Source organism: Misgurnus anguillicaudatus, chromosome 22, assembly GCF_027580225.2.
Source record: "Misgurnus anguillicaudatus chromosome 22, ASM2758022v2, whole genome shotgun sequence".
NCBI lineage: Eukaryota > Metazoa > Chordata > Actinopteri > Cypriniformes > Cobitidae > Misgurnus > Misgurnus anguillicaudatus.
In genome coordinates, this window is record NC_073358.2 from 42,636,522 (window position 1) to 42,659,000 (window position 22,479).

The 22,479-nt window shown below is 38.1% G+C and overlaps 1 protein-coding gene across 4 annotated transcripts; it reads right to left on the bottom strand.

Annotated features, from left to right (window-relative positions):
• ube3b (ubiquitin protein ligase E3B) lies at nucleotides 1-20,811 on the bottom strand. 4 transcript variants are annotated; one of them, XM_055198667.2, is made up of 27 exons: nucleotides 20,685-20,811; nucleotides 20,015-20,091; nucleotides 19,600-19,774; nucleotides 18,792-18,909; nucleotides 17,675-17,734; nucleotides 17,478-17,582; nucleotides 17,265-17,361; nucleotides 17,089-17,174; nucleotides 15,726-15,808; nucleotides 15,509-15,614; nucleotides 14,743-14,863; nucleotides 14,484-14,661; nucleotides 14,215-14,384; nucleotides 13,003-13,170; nucleotides 12,586-12,757; nucleotides 11,747-11,865; nucleotides 11,052-11,166; nucleotides 9,456-9,555; nucleotides 9,205-9,324; nucleotides 5,299-5,475; nucleotides 4,965-5,213; nucleotides 4,687-4,752; nucleotides 4,526-4,584; nucleotides 4,009-4,191; nucleotides 3,696-3,807; nucleotides 1,580-1,672; nucleotides 1-1,498 (listed from the first exon to the last, which is right to left on the bottom strand). In XM_055198667.2, exons 3-27 carry the CDS (start codon nucleotides 19,758-19,760, stop codon nucleotides 1,307-1,309), a joined length of 3,210 nt encoding a protein of 1,069 aa, XP_055054642.1. In that variant the 5' UTR covers nucleotides 19,761-19,774; nucleotides 20,015-20,091; nucleotides 20,685-20,811; the 3' UTR covers nucleotides 1-1,306. The 4 variants fall into 4 exon arrangements, with proteins under 4 accessions (XP_055054642.1, XP_055054639.1, XP_055054640.1 ...); XM_055198664.2 differs by having other exon boundaries at nucleotides 19,987-20,091; XM_055198665.2 differs by having other exon boundaries at nucleotides 19,987-20,091; nucleotides 20,700-20,766.
• Nucleotides 20,812-22,479: the final 1,668 nt, after the last annotated feature.

Here is a 22,479-nt window from a genome sequence, read left to right on the forward strand (position 1 = left end):
TTCTTAGTATGGCTTAATCCCAGTAGTATACACCAACACACGATGGCCATAAAGTTACCAGGAGATGAGAGGGAGTTCATGTGATGATCGTAAATTATCATTTCCATGCATTGGTTTAGTATGTAGCCTGTTCAATACTTCAAGTCCAAATAAAAGAAATGAATTTAACGTAACGGATATAAGATTTCAGTGCCTGCATTAGTGTCATGAAGTCAATGTTAGGGACGAAATTAAAATTGCTCTGCTTTCCTTCCTGAACCGAACACTGAATTTAAAAGAATTACAATCACGTCAAATGAGCAAAAAGAAATTTCACCGCAACATCGGTAAGCAGTAGTTGTTCTTGTCGCAATGTAACAGTCTGACCAGGTCAAGGTCATGAGAAAGCATTTAAGAAGATGTGTATTCTTGCTGGACATCTTTTATCCATCATACGCCTGACTCCTCCTTGACAAAGCCAATGAATGGTGCTGGGTTTCTGACCTCAAGCATCGGTTACTCATCGGCAGAAGTTTAACAATATGCAATGTGGGATTGAAAGCATCTGCCATACTAACAGGCAAAGTCTCATTTGTGTCTCGAGTTGCATGGCTTGTGTTGCATTAGTATTGCTTTCCTGGGGAGTGAGACATGCAGACCTGAGAAATGGTGCTGAACATGTTTCTGCAGATCCTACAACTACTACTGTTACATACATCCACTGTTGACTCCGCCTTAGCATCAAGAGAAGGTTTGGGAGTGTTCCTCGATGAAAGGACAGTGCCAATAAAAACCTATTTCAACGTAACCATGTTTTTTGGATTCACATTGGGTTTCTCATCCTCCGCTTGACAGGTTTCTTGGCGATTAGGGTTCAAAAGAAGCTTGACTTAAATACACATGGTTCCAAATCTTTAAAGTTCAAATCCCCTCTATGGACTAAAATCTGACTCCGCCTAAATGCATCGTGTCAGTAAATGTGAGTTCTCTATCATACGTTGTCTGCACTTCAACAAGTGTTAGTCTGTGAATGGATACAATCAGCTCTGTTTCACTATATTAGCTAGGTAGTTACTTCATTGCCGTTAAGTAGACAAGACAGAGCACACTTATTGATGCTAAGGTTCCTCTTGAGCAATTTTAGATAAAGTGCCATTATTGAAGGTCACAATGTAGATGTAGGATTGCATTGTTAGTCAATACACAGTTCTTGCGACTCCTACCTGAACCTTCAACCAATGTGTGGGCACCTTAACAGTTGGGTTACCGCCAGTCCTTCACTGTGTGTGCGTGTGGGATGAACCAGCACACAAAAGTGCATCATGGGTTATGAAAGCTCAAAGCCTGTGTTCATGCTGATCGCATAACGGAGTTTATCTCTGAGGATGCTCTTCTTGCTGTAGTTGGGGAGCTTGAGAAGGTTGAAGCAAGTGGATGAAGTCGGGAGACGCCCGCCTGGCTCCTTCTTTCGAATGGTGAAGAAGCCACGCAGGACGCTGCCTAAAGTATCGCCCGTGTCCTGCAAACACACAAGGGGGAGTTCGGAATAAGTTTTTGAGTTTCTCAGTGGTACCCTAATTAACAAAAAACGATGTCTCACCTGGTCATCTGACACTTCCACACAGCGGATGGAGAAGGGGGGTTTGAGGTAGGCAAATCCAAGCAGAGGAGGTCTTGAACAGCTGGTGACAAACTGCAGTAGAAAAGATGTTTAGGTCTTTCTTTGTTCAGTCTTTGCAGGATTTTTCTAAATTTTTAAATCTAAGACTTTATTGGACCTCAACACATGAACAGTTGTTTAAATGGGCTCTAAATCATCCCTAAACGAGGCATAAGGGTCTTGTGTCTAGCCAAACTGTCGTTTTTATCACCAAGAAAAAAGTTTTATCTAAACCACAACTTTTCGTCTTGCACTAGCCGTGTGAGGCGCCAGCGCGACCTTACGTATTACGCAATTATGTTGAAGATCACACGCAGGCAAAACTATCGCTCCAGTGTTTACAAGTGAGGAGAAAGAGGACCGTTCTGACGTTGTTGTATGTGGAATGATACTAATTAATGTCTTTGTGTCAGTTTATTGTTTAAAATGGTCCGCAAGAGTGCGTTTCACATATTTAATGCGTGACCTTTTGACGCAATTACACAATACATAATGTCGCACTGGCGTGCCACACGGCTAGTGCAGGACGAGAAGCTGTGGTTTAAAGGCAGGGTGCATGATTTTTGAAAAACACTTTGGAAAAGGGAGTCGGGCCGAGTAACAAAACACACTTGTAGCCAAACAGCAGTAAGGGGCATGTCTACTAACCGACATCGTTGCCTAGGTTGCGTATGTGTGGGGCGGGTCTATCAAAAGAAGGTCCAAATTATATTGGGGTAGGGGCGTGTTTGTTTAGGTGATTTCAAAAATCAACATTGGCTTTCAAAGATCATGCACCCCGCCTTTAACTCTTTCCCCGCCAGCATTTTTCATGATTTTCACAAAGTTAAACGCGTCCCAGAAAATGCTCTTCTTTAAAAATATAAACATACATAATTAAATGAAAGAACAGACCCTTTGCATTCAAAACAAATTAAAACAAAACTTTTCTTCCTACCTTTATCACCTATCAAATATGGGTAGGTTTCTTCAAAAACAACAAATTTTGACTGAGATAATTCCATTTTTGTAAAGGACTTTGGATAGAGATCAGATGCAGATCCTCAAAACTTAGACGGACATCAGTGTTGTTTTTGGCAGCCCTTTTAGTTTTAGTCTTATGGACAAAAATGTTTTTTTAGTTTTAGTCACATTTTAGTCACTTATAAACTTGATAGTTTTAGTCAAGTTTTAGTCGACGAAAACACAAAAAGGTTTTAGTCTAGTTTTAGTTGATGAAAACGCAAAAAGGTTTTAGTCAATTTTAGTAAAAAAAAAGGTAGTCTTTAACAAATTAATTTAGGTTAAAAAGTGTGGTGTATTTAATACTATTAAAATGTGCATTAAGGTTGTCCCTGATGGCTTGCCGTTGTTTTAGTCGTTGTGCCTTCTGCGCATGTCATAACAAAAAAGTTGAGCCTGATCTACCCTCATGAAATCTGGTGCGCGGCATGGTGGCAGCCGGGTGGTGGGCGTACCAAAAACAAGAAATGACATGCATTGTGAACGTCAGACTTATAATCATTTTCGTTCCGTCTCGTCAACGAAAACTCGAAAGCGTCTCGTCATGTTTATGTCACCTTAGAGCCATTTTTAGCTAGTCATCGGCGCGTTATAATCATAAAAAAAGGTGTGTCAATAAAATAATTTTGTTATCGTCATCGTTGACGAAAACAACACTGATGGACATACAGCTGTTTGCTCTAGGGGGATACTTCTGGGTTTTATATTTACGTACCTGGTTGATAATAGCGGTATTGCGGATTGACGAGAAAACTCGTCAATGGCGGGGAAAGAGTTAAAAGTGCATATTTTATCTTATGCCTCGTTTGGGATCTTTTAGAGCCCTTTAAAGCTGCGTTGAAACTGTGACCTATTGAGGTCCAAAAAAGTCTATTAAACTGAGATGTGTTCCTCAAAAAAACTTAATTTCTTTTCGACTGAACAAAGAAAGAAATAAAACTTCTTTGATGACATGGGGGGTGAGTAAATAATCAGGATTTTTCTTTATGAAAGTGGAATAAATCTTTAAGGTGACCCTAATAAAGTCTTCAGACAAAGATGTGATGTTTAATACCTTCAAGAACATGGCTCTCTCCTCGGGGGTGAAATCACTGGAGAGGATGTCCCAAAGCCAAAGAATAACCCGGTGACTGCTATGGAAACCTCCATAGTAAACAGTGTGTTTTCTGAGGGTATAAGCCATCATCAGTAACATTTCCAGGACTAGTTTTTACAAGCATGTCATTATTAGTTCAGTTGAATTATAATGCATCCAGTGTATGCATAAATATGTAATAAAATGTTCTCATTTACATCATCAGCTTTGTTTTCGTAAACAAACTGATATGCAAAGCCCTACAGGCCCATGTTTAGAAGTGTAGGCTCACTTGAGATCATCCAGGTCTATCTCAGCATTGTCTCCAGAGATGAGTCTCTGAACCTCAGGGGTGGAAAACATGTGCAGCCACTCGGGGTTGATGATGCTTCGAAAGCCTCTGATGAAGGCGGCGGTCTGGTCTTTGATTTGGGTGTGCATGCGAAAGTGAGCCATCAGGTGGATGTAGCTGATTCTGGAAAGAGGAGAGAGAGAGGGCAGAGACTTATTTGGTCTATTAACATGATGTGAAATCTAAAAACGGACACGGTTTCATCTAATTCTTTAAGCCTGCTGATGTCAGTGAATCTAATTGTGATCAAACTAAAGGATTTTAATGGATAATGATGTTGGCCTAATGCATTTGTCTTTGGTTTCTAATCCCTGATTGCTTTTTAAACCACTCGGCTTCCTCTACTAAAGCGTTCTTTCATCAAGACTTTTCTTCATGTGGTATCGAACGAGAGAGGAGCCAGTACCGCCATGAAAATTGTATTTACGCTTGATCAAAGGGAACAAAATGGACTCACTTGTTTTCATTAGTGACAGGCATGGTCTTTCCCCCAGGAATGAGCTCATGACAGACTAACTGGGAAGTGATAAAGGGAATAAAGGAGAAAAAAGGGAAATAAGGATTTTATGGATTAGCCACGAGACTTAAGATACTTGATTCAGGTCTAAAGATATTTACCTGGCCCATCACTTCTTCATCATAAGATAAAGTCAGCCCCAGGTCACTGACGTCTCCATCATAACGCTGAAAAATGAAATCATCACACATTACTGCTGTACTTACAGTGCCAAATACATCTAAAACAATGACTTTACCATAAATAATACAGTACACAGAAATACATTTCCTTTCATATGCTGGGCCAAATTGCCTAGCCTTAATGCGGCCTTAACTATTACAGAAGTGAAAGTGCCCCATTAATATTTAGAAATGATTCACATTGCCTTGACACTGACCTTTATGGAAGTGAGGTTCTTGTAAAACTCTGAGTCGAGGGAGGGCAGCTCGTCTATGGAGCTGTAGAAGGTGCTGTGATGGTGACCCAGAACCTGACTGAGAAAAAAAGAGGCGAACGGCACGTCCACCACGATGCCCTCGTACATGGCCTTTCCCAGCATCTTTCCCACAAATTCGAACAGCTGAAGGTGATTCTCATGGATGCTGGAGGTTGGAGAGGGGTATAATCTCTCATTCCCACTAGTGGTCTTAAATAGGAAGGAAAAAGGTCTTGAAGTTCTTCTAGGACCAGCACTCCTTTCTGGATCATCATGTTAATATTCTTATCTATACCTTAAATAGGTTGAGTGCCGGGTTAAAAACCTTCTTGATGATCTCCTCTAAAAACTCTTTAAATACGCCATCCTGGTCAATCCCAGCCTCGTCCACTCCTAAATCATTCACAAATTTCACTCTGATCACTCCTTTGATGGAGTTCACAGGCAGGCGACGCAGTTGATCATAACCGTCCTAAGGTAAATGATGGAGAGAAAAAGAGAGCGAAATAAAAACAATATAAAGCGTTCCAAAACGCAAAAAAATAGTTTAAAAAATGATATCAGGTCAGTATTAAAAAAGTTAATTCTTCATTTTACACAAAATTCGATATCCCCGTGTTATTCTGTCATCTTTTCTCCCTTTTTTCCAAAACACGATAAACGCCTCCTTCTCTGCAGAATGCAATAAATCCGCTCAACAAATCACAGCACACCATTCCACGCATTGTAAACAATAATGGCGGTGCATTGAATTCACAAAGAATCCTAGTTTTCCTCATGTACTTTGTGCTTCGTGATCAACAAACAAACAAAAACAAAATAGTAATTTTGGTAGCATTGATAAACCTGTGGTCGTTTTCTGTGGCGAAGAAGAAACGTAAGCCATAAAATCTAATAATTTAGCGAGAAGCACTCGGGTGAAGGAAAAATGCCGGCTGTTGCTTGTTCTCAAGACAGCCAGTGTTTCCCATACATAGGCTCTACTTGGGCGGTGCGCCCAGGTAAATTGCGATCCGCCCAGGTAAAAAAATCACTTTACGAATTTCCGTATTTTCTGAACTCGACTGGATGACCCGTGTTTTGGAGAGAGCGACAGAGAGAGAGAGAGAGAGAGACAGAGAGAGAGAGTGAGAGAGAGAGAGAGAGAGCGAGAGAGAGCGCGAGCGAGAGAGAGCGCGAGCGAGAGAGAGCGCGAGCGAGAGAGAGCGCGCGCGAGAGAGAGCGCGTGCGAGAGATAGAAAGGTGGGGGCCGGGTGACCGTGAAGATGATGCACGCGTCATAAACTCATCATCCAGCGCGGCAAACTGGATCAACTGCAGCACATACTGAGGTAACTGAGCAGCCAGGGAACTACACTGCGACCAAAATGGTCGCATATGCTTATGTGCATATGTGTTTATAGCATCCAAGTTGGCTTCATTTTGCGTGCAAGCACGTTATGTCTCTCCCGTTGCGTGTCCGTTCACGTGCTCTCTGTTTCTCAATGAATTGGGTGCGACGCGAAGCAACCTCAGTGTCACATTGTATCCTTTCATGTTTCTGAACCTAGAGCAGAGTTTTACCATTAGAGGTCTTTCTTCACTGAGGACGCGGGTTTATATTTTAAATGGTCAGTCGGGTCCGGGTCGGTCCTAGTTCATTACTTCGGGTCCCAAGTCTGATTAATATTGTGTGTAAAACCCGAGTCGATCAGATAACGGCCGCTAGCGCAAAGCTCGAGTGCTGTTTCAGCGTGCCTCCGGTTTCTTTGGCGATAACAGCTGGCTCTTGTCACAACCACGCGCCGCTTCATTTTTTCTTTATCAAATTTTTTTATAATCTTACAATTAATAGACCATATCTTTACTAAAATCTAAACAGTTTGCACAGAGATTGTAGCAAAAAGCAGTGCTAATACTGAATGAGCAAAGCTCTAGCTGACTCAGGATATAAAAAACGCAAAGCTGTAATGTAAAGTCTGTCATCGGGACAGCAAGTAGACTTTTAAATCTGAAATAATGAGTGGATTAAGCTTTTTTAATCGGCAAAAGATAAATAGAAAGCAGAAGCAGTAAAAGTGCCTAACTAATAGAAATTATTAACATTATAACATCAGTCACATTTATAATCTATAGACCTGCACTGTCTATTAATATACTGTACATAGTATTGTATATAATTGAGTTTGATAAAAGGGGTCATCAAATTGCTTCATATATCAGTGCAAAAACATAAAGTGTTTTCGTGGTGCTTTAACAAACAGTGTCAGCTTTGTTTATGGCAAAGAAAGTTTGGGGTGGTTAGATTAATGAACTATAATGTGAAATTAATATTAATGTTTAATAAATCAAAGTATTGTGTTGTGTCACACATTATTAGTTCTTTGTCACATGTATAGTAGACCATTTTTTGTCTGTGGATATAATGATTGCCCTTTTCACGAGCTACCACCACAAGTAAATTTCAGATCTGTGGGAAACACTGAAAGCTTCTGTCATGCTAACACATTGACCCCAGGGGATCTTATGAAAAACTTTCCATTATTTTACTTGAAGTCAACGAAAATCGAGCAGGACCAAAACATTTTACAGCTGATCGCTGTTCAAAAAAGTTCAGCGATTTAACTAAATAAATATATAATGGCAAAGATTAATGCACGTTTATATATCGATTCAATAGATTTATAGCATTTTGGAAAAAAACTTGGATTTACTGAATTTTGCAGAAAAAAGAATCAGTATTTATAATAAATGTTTGAAAATCTAATTATGGATTTGAATAAGATGCTATGTGAAAGTTTCTAACAGAAAAAAGTGGTTTTCATCTTGTCACTTTCTTGGTATAGAAACAGCCCCGCCCACTCCCATAATGCGTATCACCCGCTGTGCGTAGGGCACCAGGTGCTGAGAAGGCACCAAAAATAGCCTGATGAAAAAAATTATAATGCTGATAGTATTTCATTAGCCTATAGAAATATTATTAGGTACTTTTTATCCATGTATATGTTTTACAAAAAAGGAGGAACGAGATAATTTGATTGCTCTAGTATAGTAAGTATGCCTTCTAGCCTTTGATGGTTCGTGCCGGTTGATCGCGCAGGCGCCTGACGAAGTTTGACAGAGGCCGTTTCTCAATCCGAAGGCTGCAGCCTCCAGAGGTCGCATTTCTAGGCTGCATACGTCATCAAACTTTCTTATTTCGTAATATTAACGACTATAAAGTTGACTATTATTCTTAGTTAATCGTAAATTATTGTAATATGCTTATGACTTGCTAATGTAATGTTCAGTTAACTGAAATAATGCAGCCTGCATATGCGACCTCGCGCACGCTGCAGCCTTCGGATTGAGAAACGGCCAGACAGTAGGCAACTTTTGGAAATGGCCCCAAAAAAACAGCAGGAGGCAGGATCGGAAAATAGAAAAAACTGCGGGATGATGCCCGTGCATCACTTGCAGGTAAGTCCATCATGTTTAATCATTCCTAAATAAGGGAAATGCGCATGGGCTGCAGCTGCTGCTAATCGTAATGCGCCTCGAACTTGCTGTGCTGACATTAATGTTAGCAAACTATGTTGTTTTTATTTATAACTTCAGTGCAAGCTAAATTGAGATTTTACTGTAAAACATTACCTATGCATATGCATTTTACAAATAACTGACGCCAGCTGTTACTCTTTACAACGTTTCTTTAGATATTGAGCAGTGGTTTATTTTGTGGTTTATTTTGACGTGACGGTGGTTAATACTTTCTCAGTAAAAGTTAACGTTAGCAGTCAGTACACATGGTAGGCTAACAATTCCTAACCGTTAAATGTATATATGAATATAAAATGTCATCATGTATGACATGAAGCAAACATTACTGTGACACTTAGTTCTCTAAATCTTTGTTTCATCTAAGTAAATTGAGTATTCTTGTTTACTTATTGATATTTATTTAATGTCATTTATTTAAAGTGACATTGTACATGTCTGGATTATTTTGATATTTTTTTTATTTTGCTATTCTATTTAAGTTTGGTAATTTTTTTCTATTTGCTATTCTATAAAATTTTGCACTTTCAAATGTGTATTGTTTTTTTTTCTCAGGGGCGGGGTGGGGGTCATTATAAAGGAATTATGCTTAGGGCACCAAAATGGCTAGCAGCGGCACTGTATAGAAAACACATTTTTACCCAAATTAGTCAAAATTATCGTGCTAGTATTTAAAAAAACTTGCCTCCAACATGCGTGAACGGCGAATAGTTATGTGAGTAACATGAGGAGAGGCGGAGCTCGTCTCAACCAATCCTAAACCCTCTTTCTCTTTTGTTACAATGTTCCGGAACAGCAGCACCCTCTGGGATGAGAGAAAGGCATTATAGTCCATACATATCAACATTTAGAAGATATAAATGAAGGAGCTACTGAAGTATCACTGACTTGACTATTGACATTGTGAGAAAACAGCAATGCCCTGAGCTGACTTACGTTTTTATGAGGGATGACATGAGGAATGTACTGAAGTAATAGCTGTGCTCTCTTTTTTCCCTTCTCCAACTCTTGAAATAAAAGACTGGGCTTCAGGTCTCTGCATGAGACAAAAACATTAAGGCAGTGAAAATCAGATATTGATTTCTTAAAGGGACACTCCACTTTTAACCTGATAAGGATCACTGTGGCGTACACGGCACACCCCCTCCCTTGCACGTGAGGCTGCATAAACGTCATTGTAACTTTGAAGCATTAAATCTTCAAAATATACGGTCATGCGGCACATCGTTGGAAAGCTCAGACTTTCGGGATTCCATTAAGCTCACACACAAAGCATAATATGATTTATAGCAGTCATAAAACTACAATCTAGTTGTCAGTTACCTGAACCAGGCGGCGCCGAATTAGGATATTTACTTACCTTCAAAATCTTCCCTTTTTCCGCTTCGGTGAAATTGTCCAAAACAAATTGTTCATAAATCCTCAAAAGTCCAAGGAAATGGAATATCCAAGCATTTTAACGGTGCAGTGTGTAATTTTTAAAAGGATCTCTTGACAGAAATGCAAAATAATATACAAAACTATATTATTAGTAGTGTATAAAGACCTTTCATAAAGAACCGTTATGTGTTTATTACCAAAGAACGAGACCTTTTTATCTACATACAAAGAGGGTCCCCTTACATGGAAGTCGCCATTTTGTGCCGCCATTTTTCTACAGAAGCCATTAACGGACACATTTTTTTTACAAAGTTGTCTTCGACAATAACATGTTTGTCCGGTGGCGGCTACCGTAGCTTCTCTATGTGTTTCAAAAGCGAAGGGTGAGCAGTGGACTAAGCTGTTGGTTGCTATTTGCAACCTCACCACTAAAATTTACACACTGCACCTTTAATCCGAAATGATTTGTTCACCTCACAATCTTGACGTTTCCGACCGAATTACATATATATATATATATATATATTCAGATGTCACATGTATTGTGCAATGTCTGAGGACCAAATACGCCCCCTTGTGGAATTTCAGCCATTCCATAAGAGGCTACACATTTGATTTTTACCGTTTGGAAATCCATTCAGCCAATCTCTGCGTCTGGCGGTACCACTTTTAGCATAGCTTAGCATAATTCATTGAATCTGACTAGACCATTAGCATTGCGCTCAAAAATGACTAAAGAGTTTCGATATTTTTCCTATTTAAAACTTGACTCTTCTGTAGTTACATCGTGTACCAAGACTGACAGAAAATTAAAAGTTGCCATTTTCTAGGCAGATATGGCTAGAAACTATACTCTCATTCCGGCGTAATAATCAAGGACTTTGCTGCCATGTCTGCAGCAGGCGCAATGATATTACCCAGTGTCTGAAAATAGTCCCCTATGTCACTTTCAATAGCAGGGGACTATTTTCGGGCACTGCATAATATAAAAATCAAATGTTAAACACTAAGGGAGCTGGCTAATACGGCTATTTTCAAGTGGAGTGTCCCTTTAACCGTAAAGTTGCATTTACTTTTTGACCTTGGGTGTTGTAAGCGCCATGGAGTTAAGCTACAAAAAAATAATGTCAGTGAAACAAGAGACTGACATACTTGCGAAGCCAGTGATCTTCAGGTGTGAATCTTCTGCGGCAGTCTCGCTCATACAGAACCATCAACCAGCCATGAACACTGTGAAACAAATCCAACTTCTCACCTTTGGCATTCTCTGCAAAACATCAATGTCCGCACACAATAAGAACCTCCTCTTTGGATTTACATGCACTTTTTTGTGATATATTGTCCTATTGTATGTAGTTGTTATCAATTCAGTCATTGTTTTTATTTAGAAACTGAATACAATCTTAAAAAAAATTTTTACAGTTGGTTTTGCTAGCATGGATAATGGAAAAGTTTTATGCTTAACAGTACTAGGAATATATGAACATTCTTGATTATTATTCTTCAGTTAGTATCGCTAATCTTATGGAAAAATACCGTCTTCTTTATATTTTATAAGCTTCTGTTTCCTTATGTCTTTATTGGCTGTACTAATTCATTAATTTATTTACAGTAATGTACTATATGTTGTATTTACCGTAAAGCTGCTTTGCAAGAATTGCAAAATTTTAAAAGTGCTTTACACTGTAAAAAAATTATTTGTTGGTTCAACTTAAAATTTTAAGACAACCAGAAAACTTACTTTTTAAGTTGAACCAACTTTTTTTACATTGTAGAAATCATTTTGAATTTAAGTGAATATAGATAAAACTATGAAAAAGGCCACAGACTAGTTCATGTCTGCTTACCTAAAATACCATCCCAGACCATCTTGTAAACAAATGTGTTGAGGAACGAGGAGATGGTGACAAGCTCCTCCATTTTAAAAGAAATCTGTTCCTCATACACCTCTATGTCATCCAGTATCCTATAACACATCACAAATAAAAACCTTAATTATTTGCCATCTTAAAAATCATCAAATTTATTAAGGATTAATAAGGTTTATAAGCTACTATATAGCTTGGTGGTAAAAATTGTGTTACCAATGCAAAAGGTCATGGGTTGAAGTACCCAGGGAGGGAACACACATAAAAAAGCATCTACCAAATGCATAAACATAGATGTAAATAGTGAGGAAGGTCAGCAAATATTTAGGTCTAAAACCACTAATGGGTAGTAGTTTATTTGCATGTATTTATGTATATTTGATCCTGGACTACAAAACTATGCATAAGGGTTAGTTTTTAATTAAGATCTATATATTATCTGAAAGCTAGATAAATAAGCTTTCCATTGATGAAAGGTTTGTTAAGATTGGGCAATATTTGGCCAAGATAAAATTATTTTGAAAATCTGGAATCTGATGGTGCAAAAAATCGAAATATTTGGAAAAAATCGCCTTTAAAATGTCCAAATCAAGTCATCACTAACACATATTACTAATGATAATTTTTTTATATATATATTTACAGTAAGACCTTTACAATATAGCTTCATGGAACATGATTTTTACTTAATATCCTATTGATTTTTCACATTAAAATTGATCATTTTGACTCATACAATGTATTGTTGGCTATTGCTATAAATATGCCCGTGCAACTTATGACTGTTTTTGTGGTTCAGGGTCACATGTAACACTTACGTAATGAGATGTCTAGAGCAATCACAGAAGAGCATTAGCATGGCCAGGAGCTGTTTAGACTCCTCTGTGTCATTACTGAGACACTCCAAAAACAGTCTGAGACCGCCCTGGGGTCCGAGCTCACAAATAAATGCCCACAGTTTGGGCAGCAGCTCATCCAAATATGTCAATCCTGAAAAACATCATTAAAAAAAGGTTGAACTGCATATGAATGTCTTTAAATACAATAGTTAAAAGGTGCATCTGTGAGTAGCTATAGTACAACACTACAGTAGTCTTGGATAACTGAATCAAAATGACTACCACAGTTCCACTAGAATATGGCATATGGCTAAATACAAAATAGACGAAACATTACTCTATTTTTTTATGAGCATTCAAAGGTGTGCACACATCACTGACATAAATGAAAAGTACCTGTGAGAATCTGCAAGCGGATCTGTGTAAGTGTGGTGAGCGCCGTCTGATACAGCACACATATACTGCACACCTTCTGGACCTCAGCTGAGTCGACCCGTTTCCCTCCGACCGGTTTCAGTATGTTCCTCACAGATGCTGACTTCTGGAACGCTCGCTTGAACAGATCTAAACGTGTAGAGGGTTTAATGGGGATTCATAGGTCAACGCAAGATAAATGCAGACCAGATGACACTAGAAATACACTGCTGTTTGTTTTCTGTCTCTTTGCATGGTCATTTGGTATATTTTAGTATGTGGTCTTCGGGTCTTATAGAGACAGCACACCCAAAAATGAAAATTATGTCATTTATTCACCCTCATGTTGTTCTAAACCTGTATGAGTTTATTTCGGCTGTTAAATACCTATAAAGATTTTTTAAATAAAGTTCCCATTGTCATCCATAGTGGAAAAAACAAATACTATAGAAGTAAATGGATACCGTCAACTGTGTCTTACCATCATGTGAACGGAAAGAAAGAATGACAGAATTTTCATTTTTGGGTAAACTATCCCTTTAAGTCAACATCCTTAAAGGCGCTCCAAGCGAATCTGTGCGACGTCACTTGTTGTTGATGTCTGAACTGTTTTGAAACAAACGGAGCGTAGCTATCTCCACCCCCTCCGTCTCCCTTCCTTGCTTTCATGAACACAACCCCCAAATTCTTCTTGTCGTTTATTGGCTGGAACACTTTTTTATGTTTCGTGGTGCTTGGTTTGGCCACTGTGTTGTTATTGCCGTTTGTGAAGCCTGGGCTGTCTACAGAGATCACGTTTTTTTACAGTTTGATCAGCGGTCAGGTAGCAAGTAGATAGTGAGGAGATGTTTGCTGTATGTAACAAAAAAAATGTTATGGTCTAAAACGCGTGAATTCGCTTAGAAGAGCACCTTTAAGTCCTTTTTCTGGCAAAGCACTTAAGCACCAAGGATGGCTTTAGTAGAGACTGTATAGATAACAAATACAAAATACATTTTTTTTAGGCAATTGTTTGCCAAATTTAAAAAATGGGAACCTAAACAAATAAAAGAAATGATAATTGAGAAACTGGCCTGTCAAGGTCTTATAATCACTACATCACTATGTACCATAACCTCTGCCTATGAATCCTACAGTAAAAAAAATCTGCATTAAAACATATATAATACAGTAAATTATGTGACACTGTCTCACTTTTAACAGGCAGGTTATTCTGTAGTGTAGTTGGCTGAGAAAGGGGCGATGGGGTCGGTTCCTGAGTCTCCAGCTTTTTGCTGAGAACATCACAGAAGAGTGTGCAGATCACGGGCACCCCCCATAAACACTGTAACTGCTTAGTTACCAGCGGCATAGACTCATTAAGCCTGAAAAAAGAGAGACAGAGAGAGAAATATAATAGTATTGACACACAACATACAATTTCAGGAAATGTCAGCTGTTATACTTTGTCAATGTGAACATACCCATAGTCAACAGTCTGGGAAAACCAGCCCAAAACTGGGTGCCAGTGTGTAAGGTTGGATTTTTTCTGAGAGACGTATCTCTGACAGTATGACAACATATCTGTCAGATCCTTGACAAAGTGACTTGCTTCCTGCTCCAGGACTTTTACATTGAAATATCCCAGCTGAATAAGGTTACCTAATGAGATAAATAAGACCATTACAAAACTAATGTCTTCCATTACTTTCTAAAGCAAACACATGTAGCACAAATGCTCACCAAGTAAGCAGAGAGTGTGGCTTCCCTCCAGACAGACACAGATGTCCAAACACTGCTCCTCTCGGCTCAAAAATAAGACAAACTTGCGAAACAGGTCGTGAGTCTGAGTGGTGATCATACACTGCAAAGAAAATAAAATCAGACAGGTGAAATCACCTTCTTAAAAATCAGAAGTGAATTGCTGGATTAGGCTAAAAGTGGTGATGGTATTGTATTAAATTTCACTTTTCAACACCACCATACTGGCATTAACTTTTTATTAATGGGGCAAACCTTTTCTATTGGCAATATTTTAGAAATGCTGCATTTCCTACAACAGGAGTCTAAAATGATGCCCAAGTACCTATTTTGAGTAAGATTAACATACTAATATAGCCTATGCCAGTGGTTCTCAAACTGGGGTCCGGGGCCCCCAGGGGGGCCGCGAGATGGTGCCAGGGGTTTTATGACATTTTATAAAATACATTCATTTATCATGAATTCTGTGTAATTGATCCTTAAAAAAATAAGGCTACTAACCAACAGCACTCTTTGTATAACTAAATATGTTGTTTAATTAAAATGTTACATTTTAGAACAGTTTTTGTCATAAATTTTCTTTGAGGGGGCCACGAAGGAATGCAACGTACACAAGAGGGGCCGCATGCGGAAAAAGTTTGAGAACCACTGGCCTATGCAACCTAGCCAAAAAATTTCAGCTTAAATGTTAATATATCTCTTATGTGAACGCATGTGGTACTTCTTTGATCACATTGTATTGTCTTACATCTGGAGTGAGCGTGTTAAGGTGTGAGATGAATGCTGGAACGGACATGACGTGGAGAAGGAAAGACCTCAGCAGGTTGTCGGAGAAATGTGCAGCGATGACAGGCCTGCAACACATCACATTTAAATGACATCAGTTTGGCCACTTTGCACATACAGAGCGCTATCATATAATCAGACTGACATTGAAAGCAAACCTTGTTCCCATAGCAACTGACCTGAGTGACAGAGTAAAAACGGCCGTGAGGGTTCCTTTGGAGAGGGAGGGTCTAGACCTTGCCAGACCGTTGGTAAGGAGAATCTGCAAACAGGACACATAAACTACATAAGAGCTCAGATGCAAAAGCCGCTAAACTCCACCTCCGTGAAAAAAATGTGATAATAATATTGACCCAATGCTAACGTCACAGATTATACATTCATCAAATTGTTTCGCTTCAAATGCACTTAATTTCAGGAAAAACCTAAACAAGCAGTATAGTCAATCAGAAAAGAGCTTATGAGAAATTCTTATGGTGCGTTCACAATCACACCAGATGCGAATGAAGCGATAAGCGCTAGTGATTTACATGTTAAGTCAATGCAATAGACATCCTGCGGCGCGATTTGAAAATCTGAATTTTGGCGGATATTCGCGCTGGGTTAACCAATCAGGAGCTTGTTATAGTAGTGACGTGATTACGACGTAGCGAGCTGAAGCAGAAATACGAACCACTATGGAAGACAAAATCATCGTTGACACGTCTTCGTACTTTTGTAGAAATAGGATCTTGCTTGGAAGAAAGTGAGTAAGGAGGTTGGACAAACTGGTAAGTTTAAAAAACGCTTTTTACTCAATTTGAGCTACATTTATACATATTGAGACTACAAGCGGCAAATTGAGCGCATTCGCGTCTTTTACCCACGATTGACGCAAATTAACCCAAAATGTTTAAGCGTCATACTGCGGTTTATTCGCTTCATTCGCGCCTGGTGTGAACACACACTTAGGTGCTTTATGTGCAATATCAGATCCTTAGTAAACAAAAGTTTGAGATTAGTTCAAACCAGTGGCGGCTCGTGACTGCTCATCCGAGGGGTGCAAATTCAAAATATAAGTTCGGAGTGCCATGTGTGTTGCTTGTGTTTTCAAAATATGTGTTTGTTGCGTCATGTGAACCATCTGCATCACATGTTTTGTCAAAATAAGTGCCTGCTGAACACGCGTCAAAACTGTTTATGATAAAAGAGACGCTCATGTTCGCAAAATACACCCAAGACACTAACTTAACAGTAAACTCTGATTACGCATGAGATTATGCGAGTATCTGGCAAAAGCGAGCGTCTCTTTTATCATAAACCCTTTAGACGCGTCTGCAGCAGGCACTTATCTGGACAAGACACGTGATGCACACAGGATCTCTCAACGCGCAGAACACCTATTTTGAAATTACGAACCACACACATGACGGGCTACATACATGTTGTGACGAACTTCGCATCGAGCGCCCCTTTGAAAAAAGAAGTCACTGTCCGCCACTGATTCAAACAAATTAAAATCAAATCAAAGTAACAAGATTCTAATGGGTTGCTTGAATGTACCTGAAGCACAGAGTAAAAGCCCTTCTGATTGAGATATCCCATGATGTTCTCACAAATCCTGTTTAAAGCAGGCTTGAGGGCTTCACCTTTAAAAAAATAAAATGAACAGGGTATTCTACTGTGATTGTCTGAGCCTGTGAATCATCCTACCAACAATGATTACATCTGACACAAACCTTTCCCTCGAACGATTTTCCATGTGGATGTGTCTGTGAAGGTTATCAGCATTGTCAGATACAGAGTCACTAATTTATTATCTTGCAGTATGTCCGGCTGTAGAGAGAGACAGGAAACAGGAAATAAGCATTCAATGCAATAACCAGCCGACAGACTGAGCAAATGGGTTTTAACAGATTATAAAGCCCTAATATTATTACAAGAAAAAATACCTTCAGCTTCTTTAAATATTCGCAAGAGACCCAGAGCACATCTTTGATCTGTTTGAGCCAGGGGATTGTGAGGTCTTTTGAAAGGGCCAACGATACGTACCACACCTGGAGAAATAAATGAACAAAAAATGTAAACAACTGGTAAAATATTAAACATAAGGGCTAAATGGTAAAAGCTGTTCATTCAATGCACTCACTTTCGGTTCATTCTCAACTTCCATGCTACTTAGTATGATTCGACACAGCTTCTCAAATCTCTGTGTAGGAAAACAACAACAGCTTCTTTAATATATACAATTTAACAGTCAGCAAAAATTTGTTTCGCTTAAAGGATTAGTCAATTTTCTTAAAACAAAACTAGATAATTTACTCACCACCATATCATCCAAAATGTTGATGTCTTTCTTTTTTTTAGTCGAGAAGAAATTAAGTTTTTTGAGAAAAACATTCCAGGATTTTTCTCATTTTAATGGACTTTAATGGACCCCAACACGTAACAGTTTTAAATTGCAGTTTCAACCGAGTTTCAAAGAACTCAAAACTATCCCAATCGAGGCATAAGGGCCTTATCTAATGAAACGATTGTCATTTTTGACAAGAAAAGAAAATGCACTTTTAAAATACTTCTCGTCTGTCTTCGGTCCTGTGACTCGCCAATGCGACCTCACGCAATACGTCATTACGTCAAAAGGTCGCGGATGACGTATATGAAACTACGCCCCAGTTTTTACATGTGTGGAGAAAGAGGAGCGTTTCGATGTTGTTGTATGTCGAATGATACTAATTAATGTCTATATGTCAGTTTATTGTTTTAAAATCGTCCGCAAATGTGCGTTTCATAATATGAAATGCACATTTGCGGACTATTTTTAAAGAATATATGTAACGTGACCTTTCCACTGCATTATGTAATTACGTGAGGTTGCGCTCTTGTGTCACAGGACCGGAGATAGACGAGAAGTAGTAGTTTAAAAGGGCAAATATTTTATTTTTCTTGTCAAAAATGACAATCGTTTCGCTAGATAAGACCCTTATGCCTCGTTTGTGATTGTTTATAGAGTCCTTTGAAACGTTGAAACTGCCATTTTAATCGTTACGTGTTGGGGTCCATTAAAGTCCATTCAAATTAGAAAAATCCTGGAATGTTTTCCTCAAAAAACATAATTTCTTCTCGACTGAAAAAAGAAAGACATCAACATTTTGGATGACATGGTGGTGAGTAAATTATCTGGATTTTTTTAAGAAAATTGACTAATCCTTATAAACTAAAGGCCTGTACATACATCATATAATCTAATTTCTTGCAATGCTTACCAACTTATCTTCCTTCTCCAATATGAATAACAACTTTCTTGCAATCTTGAAGACAGATAATGCATTTCTTTTAGCTGAAGCGGCATCGCTGACTGCAAAGAATTCATCGACCTCTTGCCTGAAAAAGTTTATTACAAAAATTATTTATGAATGAGCTAATAATTCTCAATAAGCAACTATTGGGAATGTCAGTACAAAGAAACACAATGTTTGCGTTTCAAATGCAAGCAAAACTTAGTTATATGCTATGCAATAGTGAAGAGCATCATTTCTGCATCACTAGCGACCCCAAGTGTAATATAATATTTCAACAATAATGGACTTCTAAACATTCCTACCAACTCTTCCACACCACACCCCACCTTCCATTGTTTGGAAGAGCAATAAAGAGGAAGTCAACAGCTTACTTACAGTAGTCTTAAGACAATGGTTTTAACATCAGGTAATAACACTTACCCTTGGTTTCACAAACAGGGCTTAAGATACACGTTTGAGCTGTCTCAATTGAAAATAACTTGCACTGACAAATCTTAAATCAATGACACTTGCTTATTTTGTCTCAAGATACACACCAGTAAAAAAATTTTCTAAGGCATGATTATTATTAAACATCTTAATTAAACTAAGGCCTAGTCTTGGCTTTATCTAAGCCTTGTCTGTGAAACCAGGCCTTTATCTTTAATTTCTGATTGTTGTTTTTTTATTTTTCAGCCAACCCCATTCTGTATAGACAACGGCATATATCTCATAGTAGTATGACTAGTCTAAATAATAGTTAGACTAATGCACGTCTAATTTCAGCTCTAACCGTATTTCCCTTTGCAGCTTGGAACGACAGAGGAATCTTCTGACCAAAGCCTGGATTTGAGTGGCCGCTCTCTCTTTCTCCTTATGGCCCTTCCTCTCCTCCCTTGCCATCCTGGCTTTATCCAGGAACTGGGATTTGGAGATTTGGGTAGCGGTGAACATGTTTTCACTCCAAACTATGGTTAAAACATAAAAGTGTCATGGTCAGGGTGAAATTACTTCTTCTAAGCCAAAGGACAGAAACTACTAGAGGTAAATATAAAGTTAGGTATATAGGTTTAAATGCATTTGGTTTTGTAGCACTGGAAATTTGTCCAGTCAAGCAAACCAGGCAATCAAGTTTTTTTTACTTTAAATCTGCAAGACATAATAAAAACAAACTTTTTACCTTCCACCAATGTAATGACTGGCAATACCTCTGTTTCCACAGGTCACATGAATGCTATCGCATATTCACACAGGTTGAACAGATGTTTTTGGGGTCCATTTGACTCTACAGAACAGAAACCACTTATTAGAAGAGGTCTGAGAATTTTTTTATTTATATAAATTGTTGATGCTAAACCCTTTTTGACCATTCTAAAATAGCAAAACTGCTCACCTGACAGACACATAAAATCACTGACATCAAAATAACAATGTCCAGATTATTAAAATAAATCCAGTTTAGTTTACATAACATAACAACTTTGGTGACATTTAGTCAAGGGACAGATCACCAGCAAGCAAGAAGTAAACTCGCAGTATGTTGTTTTGATCAAACCAAAACATAAACAGTGCCATTCAGTTTCTCCACATATTTGACATTTAGATGACACTTAAGGAAAAGTGCTCTGGAGAGATAACATTAACACCGAACGGTAGGTTTACATTAGTACGTTAAAAAATTAAATATAAAACTGTGCTGATGAATTGAATTAACACGTTAAGACAATAACAATCCAACTAGCTAACCTGTTAGCAACTCCTAACACATCTTCAGCATTTAGCAAGCTGGCAACGCTTGAGAAACATTGTCATGGGATAAACGTGTTACAGACGAAATGTAAAAAGAGTCTTTGTAAATTTGACAGGGGTTTGACTTACCTGAGTTTGACTTACAAATGATAAAGAAATGTAAACAAAAGCGCGAGTCATATACCGTCCGCAGCTCTAATCCATCAACGAACGGTGCAACCTCATAATCCTTCCGGCTGCGTCAGTCTGGATTCACACAAGAAACGTTTATTGTTTTTGTTTTACTAAAAAAGTACATAGATGTTGTTTTAGTGTTTAACACTAACTTAGACCTAATTTTTGAACGTTTTTATAAACAATGTAAGATTTTGGGAGAACAGGGACATTATATTTTGTACTAAGCGGAACCTTTTGTGATACCGTTTTTATATCAAGAATTTACAAAATCAAGTAACTTAGGGAAAATAATATCTAACGTTATATGAAAATATAACAAATACCATTTTCAGTAGCTACCACTTGTATGCATATGCTTAAACACAATCATAATCATATACTCAAAATAATGATGGGATGTTTTCAAATATGAACAAAATATGAATATATGGACAAACAAAACCGTTGGGTGAAATTAACCTAGAAAATGGTCCAACCATGGGTTGCAGTGTACTTAAGTTGACTTTTTTTCTGGTCTAGGTTAAAGATTGAATCAAGAGTAATATATTAGCAACTGGGGTGTAATTCTATTAAAAAACTAATCAAATCTAATAAATTTGAGCACCATTAATTAGTATAAACAAATACAAGCCTAGACTTTTTTACGGCTGCTCTTACTAATATTTTTATCACATTTTATTCGTGTTTTGTGGTACAATATTGGTGTTTTGGTGTGGTCCTTCACCAGAGTTTTCACATGTCGTGCCATATTTCAAACATTATTTATCACAAATAAATACAAATATATATGTATATGAATTAAACGTTACTTGAACTAATAAACTACATGCACAGATTAAGCATATGCATTTTGTACTTTATTTTGCGTAATTTCTACCTGTCCCATGGTTTAGCTGTCATTACCAACACGCTCTGCATAAAGGGACTTTTTCACTGTTTTTTCATCAAAAGTTTATTTGGTAGCCATGGTAACCTAATGACATAGTGGAGAACATGGATTTCAAGCTGCAAGACTGAAGCCTTGATGTCCAGAAAAGTAAGTAAATCTACTCTTTATTCTTTGTGTCGGGCATGTACATTTATTATGCGTCATTACCATATGTTTTGTATTTCTGTATTTTTAAACATTTTTATCACTTTAATAGTTAAAATGGTGTACATTACATGTAAAAAAAGCTAGCTACACTTGCTTAGTCATCATCTTAGCTAGTAGGGCTACTTTTTTTACAAAAACGTCATTACCAGCACAGTCATTACCAGCACAAAACATAATTTTGCCAATAAATTGGCACTGTCTTTGTCTCATTACTCCAAAGTATAGAGAGCTAGAGACCCAATAGTCTTTACCTTTCTCAATATGAGCTCTACCAAAAGGCTTTTTGTTTATTGGCTTTACCAGTGGATTCCTCTGTGGATGACAGCCATGCATGCCTCTCCTTTGCACTGTACGTCCGTCGTGTGGTGTCATGGGAAACACCCCAGATTGACTTTCTAATGATTAAGCCAACTGTGCTGAACATTTTTTTAACATGTCTTTTCACAAAACCCTCTTGACGAGGTGTTTACTTCAGTGGAAGTCCTAGACATCACAGAGAGCTTCTCAAAAGTCCATCCTTTTTAAATTTTTGGATCCCTTTCGTGACAGTATTCAAACTTATTAGCAATGCTTAAGTAATTATCTTGAAACCTTGACCATTTTGTGCAAAGAAATTATTTTATATGTGACATTTCTTTACCATGTGGTGCT

Coding starts and splice junctions, on each gene's coding strand:
- ube3b (XM_055198667.2), bottom strand. CDS start 19,760: ATGTTCACCGCTACCCAAATCTCCAAATCCCAGTTCCTGGATAAAGCC. Junction 11,866..12,585: donor TGCTCTAGACATCTCATTAC/GTAAGTGTTACA, acceptor GATGTGTTATAG/GATACTGGATGACATAGAGG. Junction 1,499..1,579: donor TGGAAGTGTCAGATGACCAG/GTGAGACATCGT, acceptor GTGTGTTTGCAG/GACACGGGCGATACTTTAGG.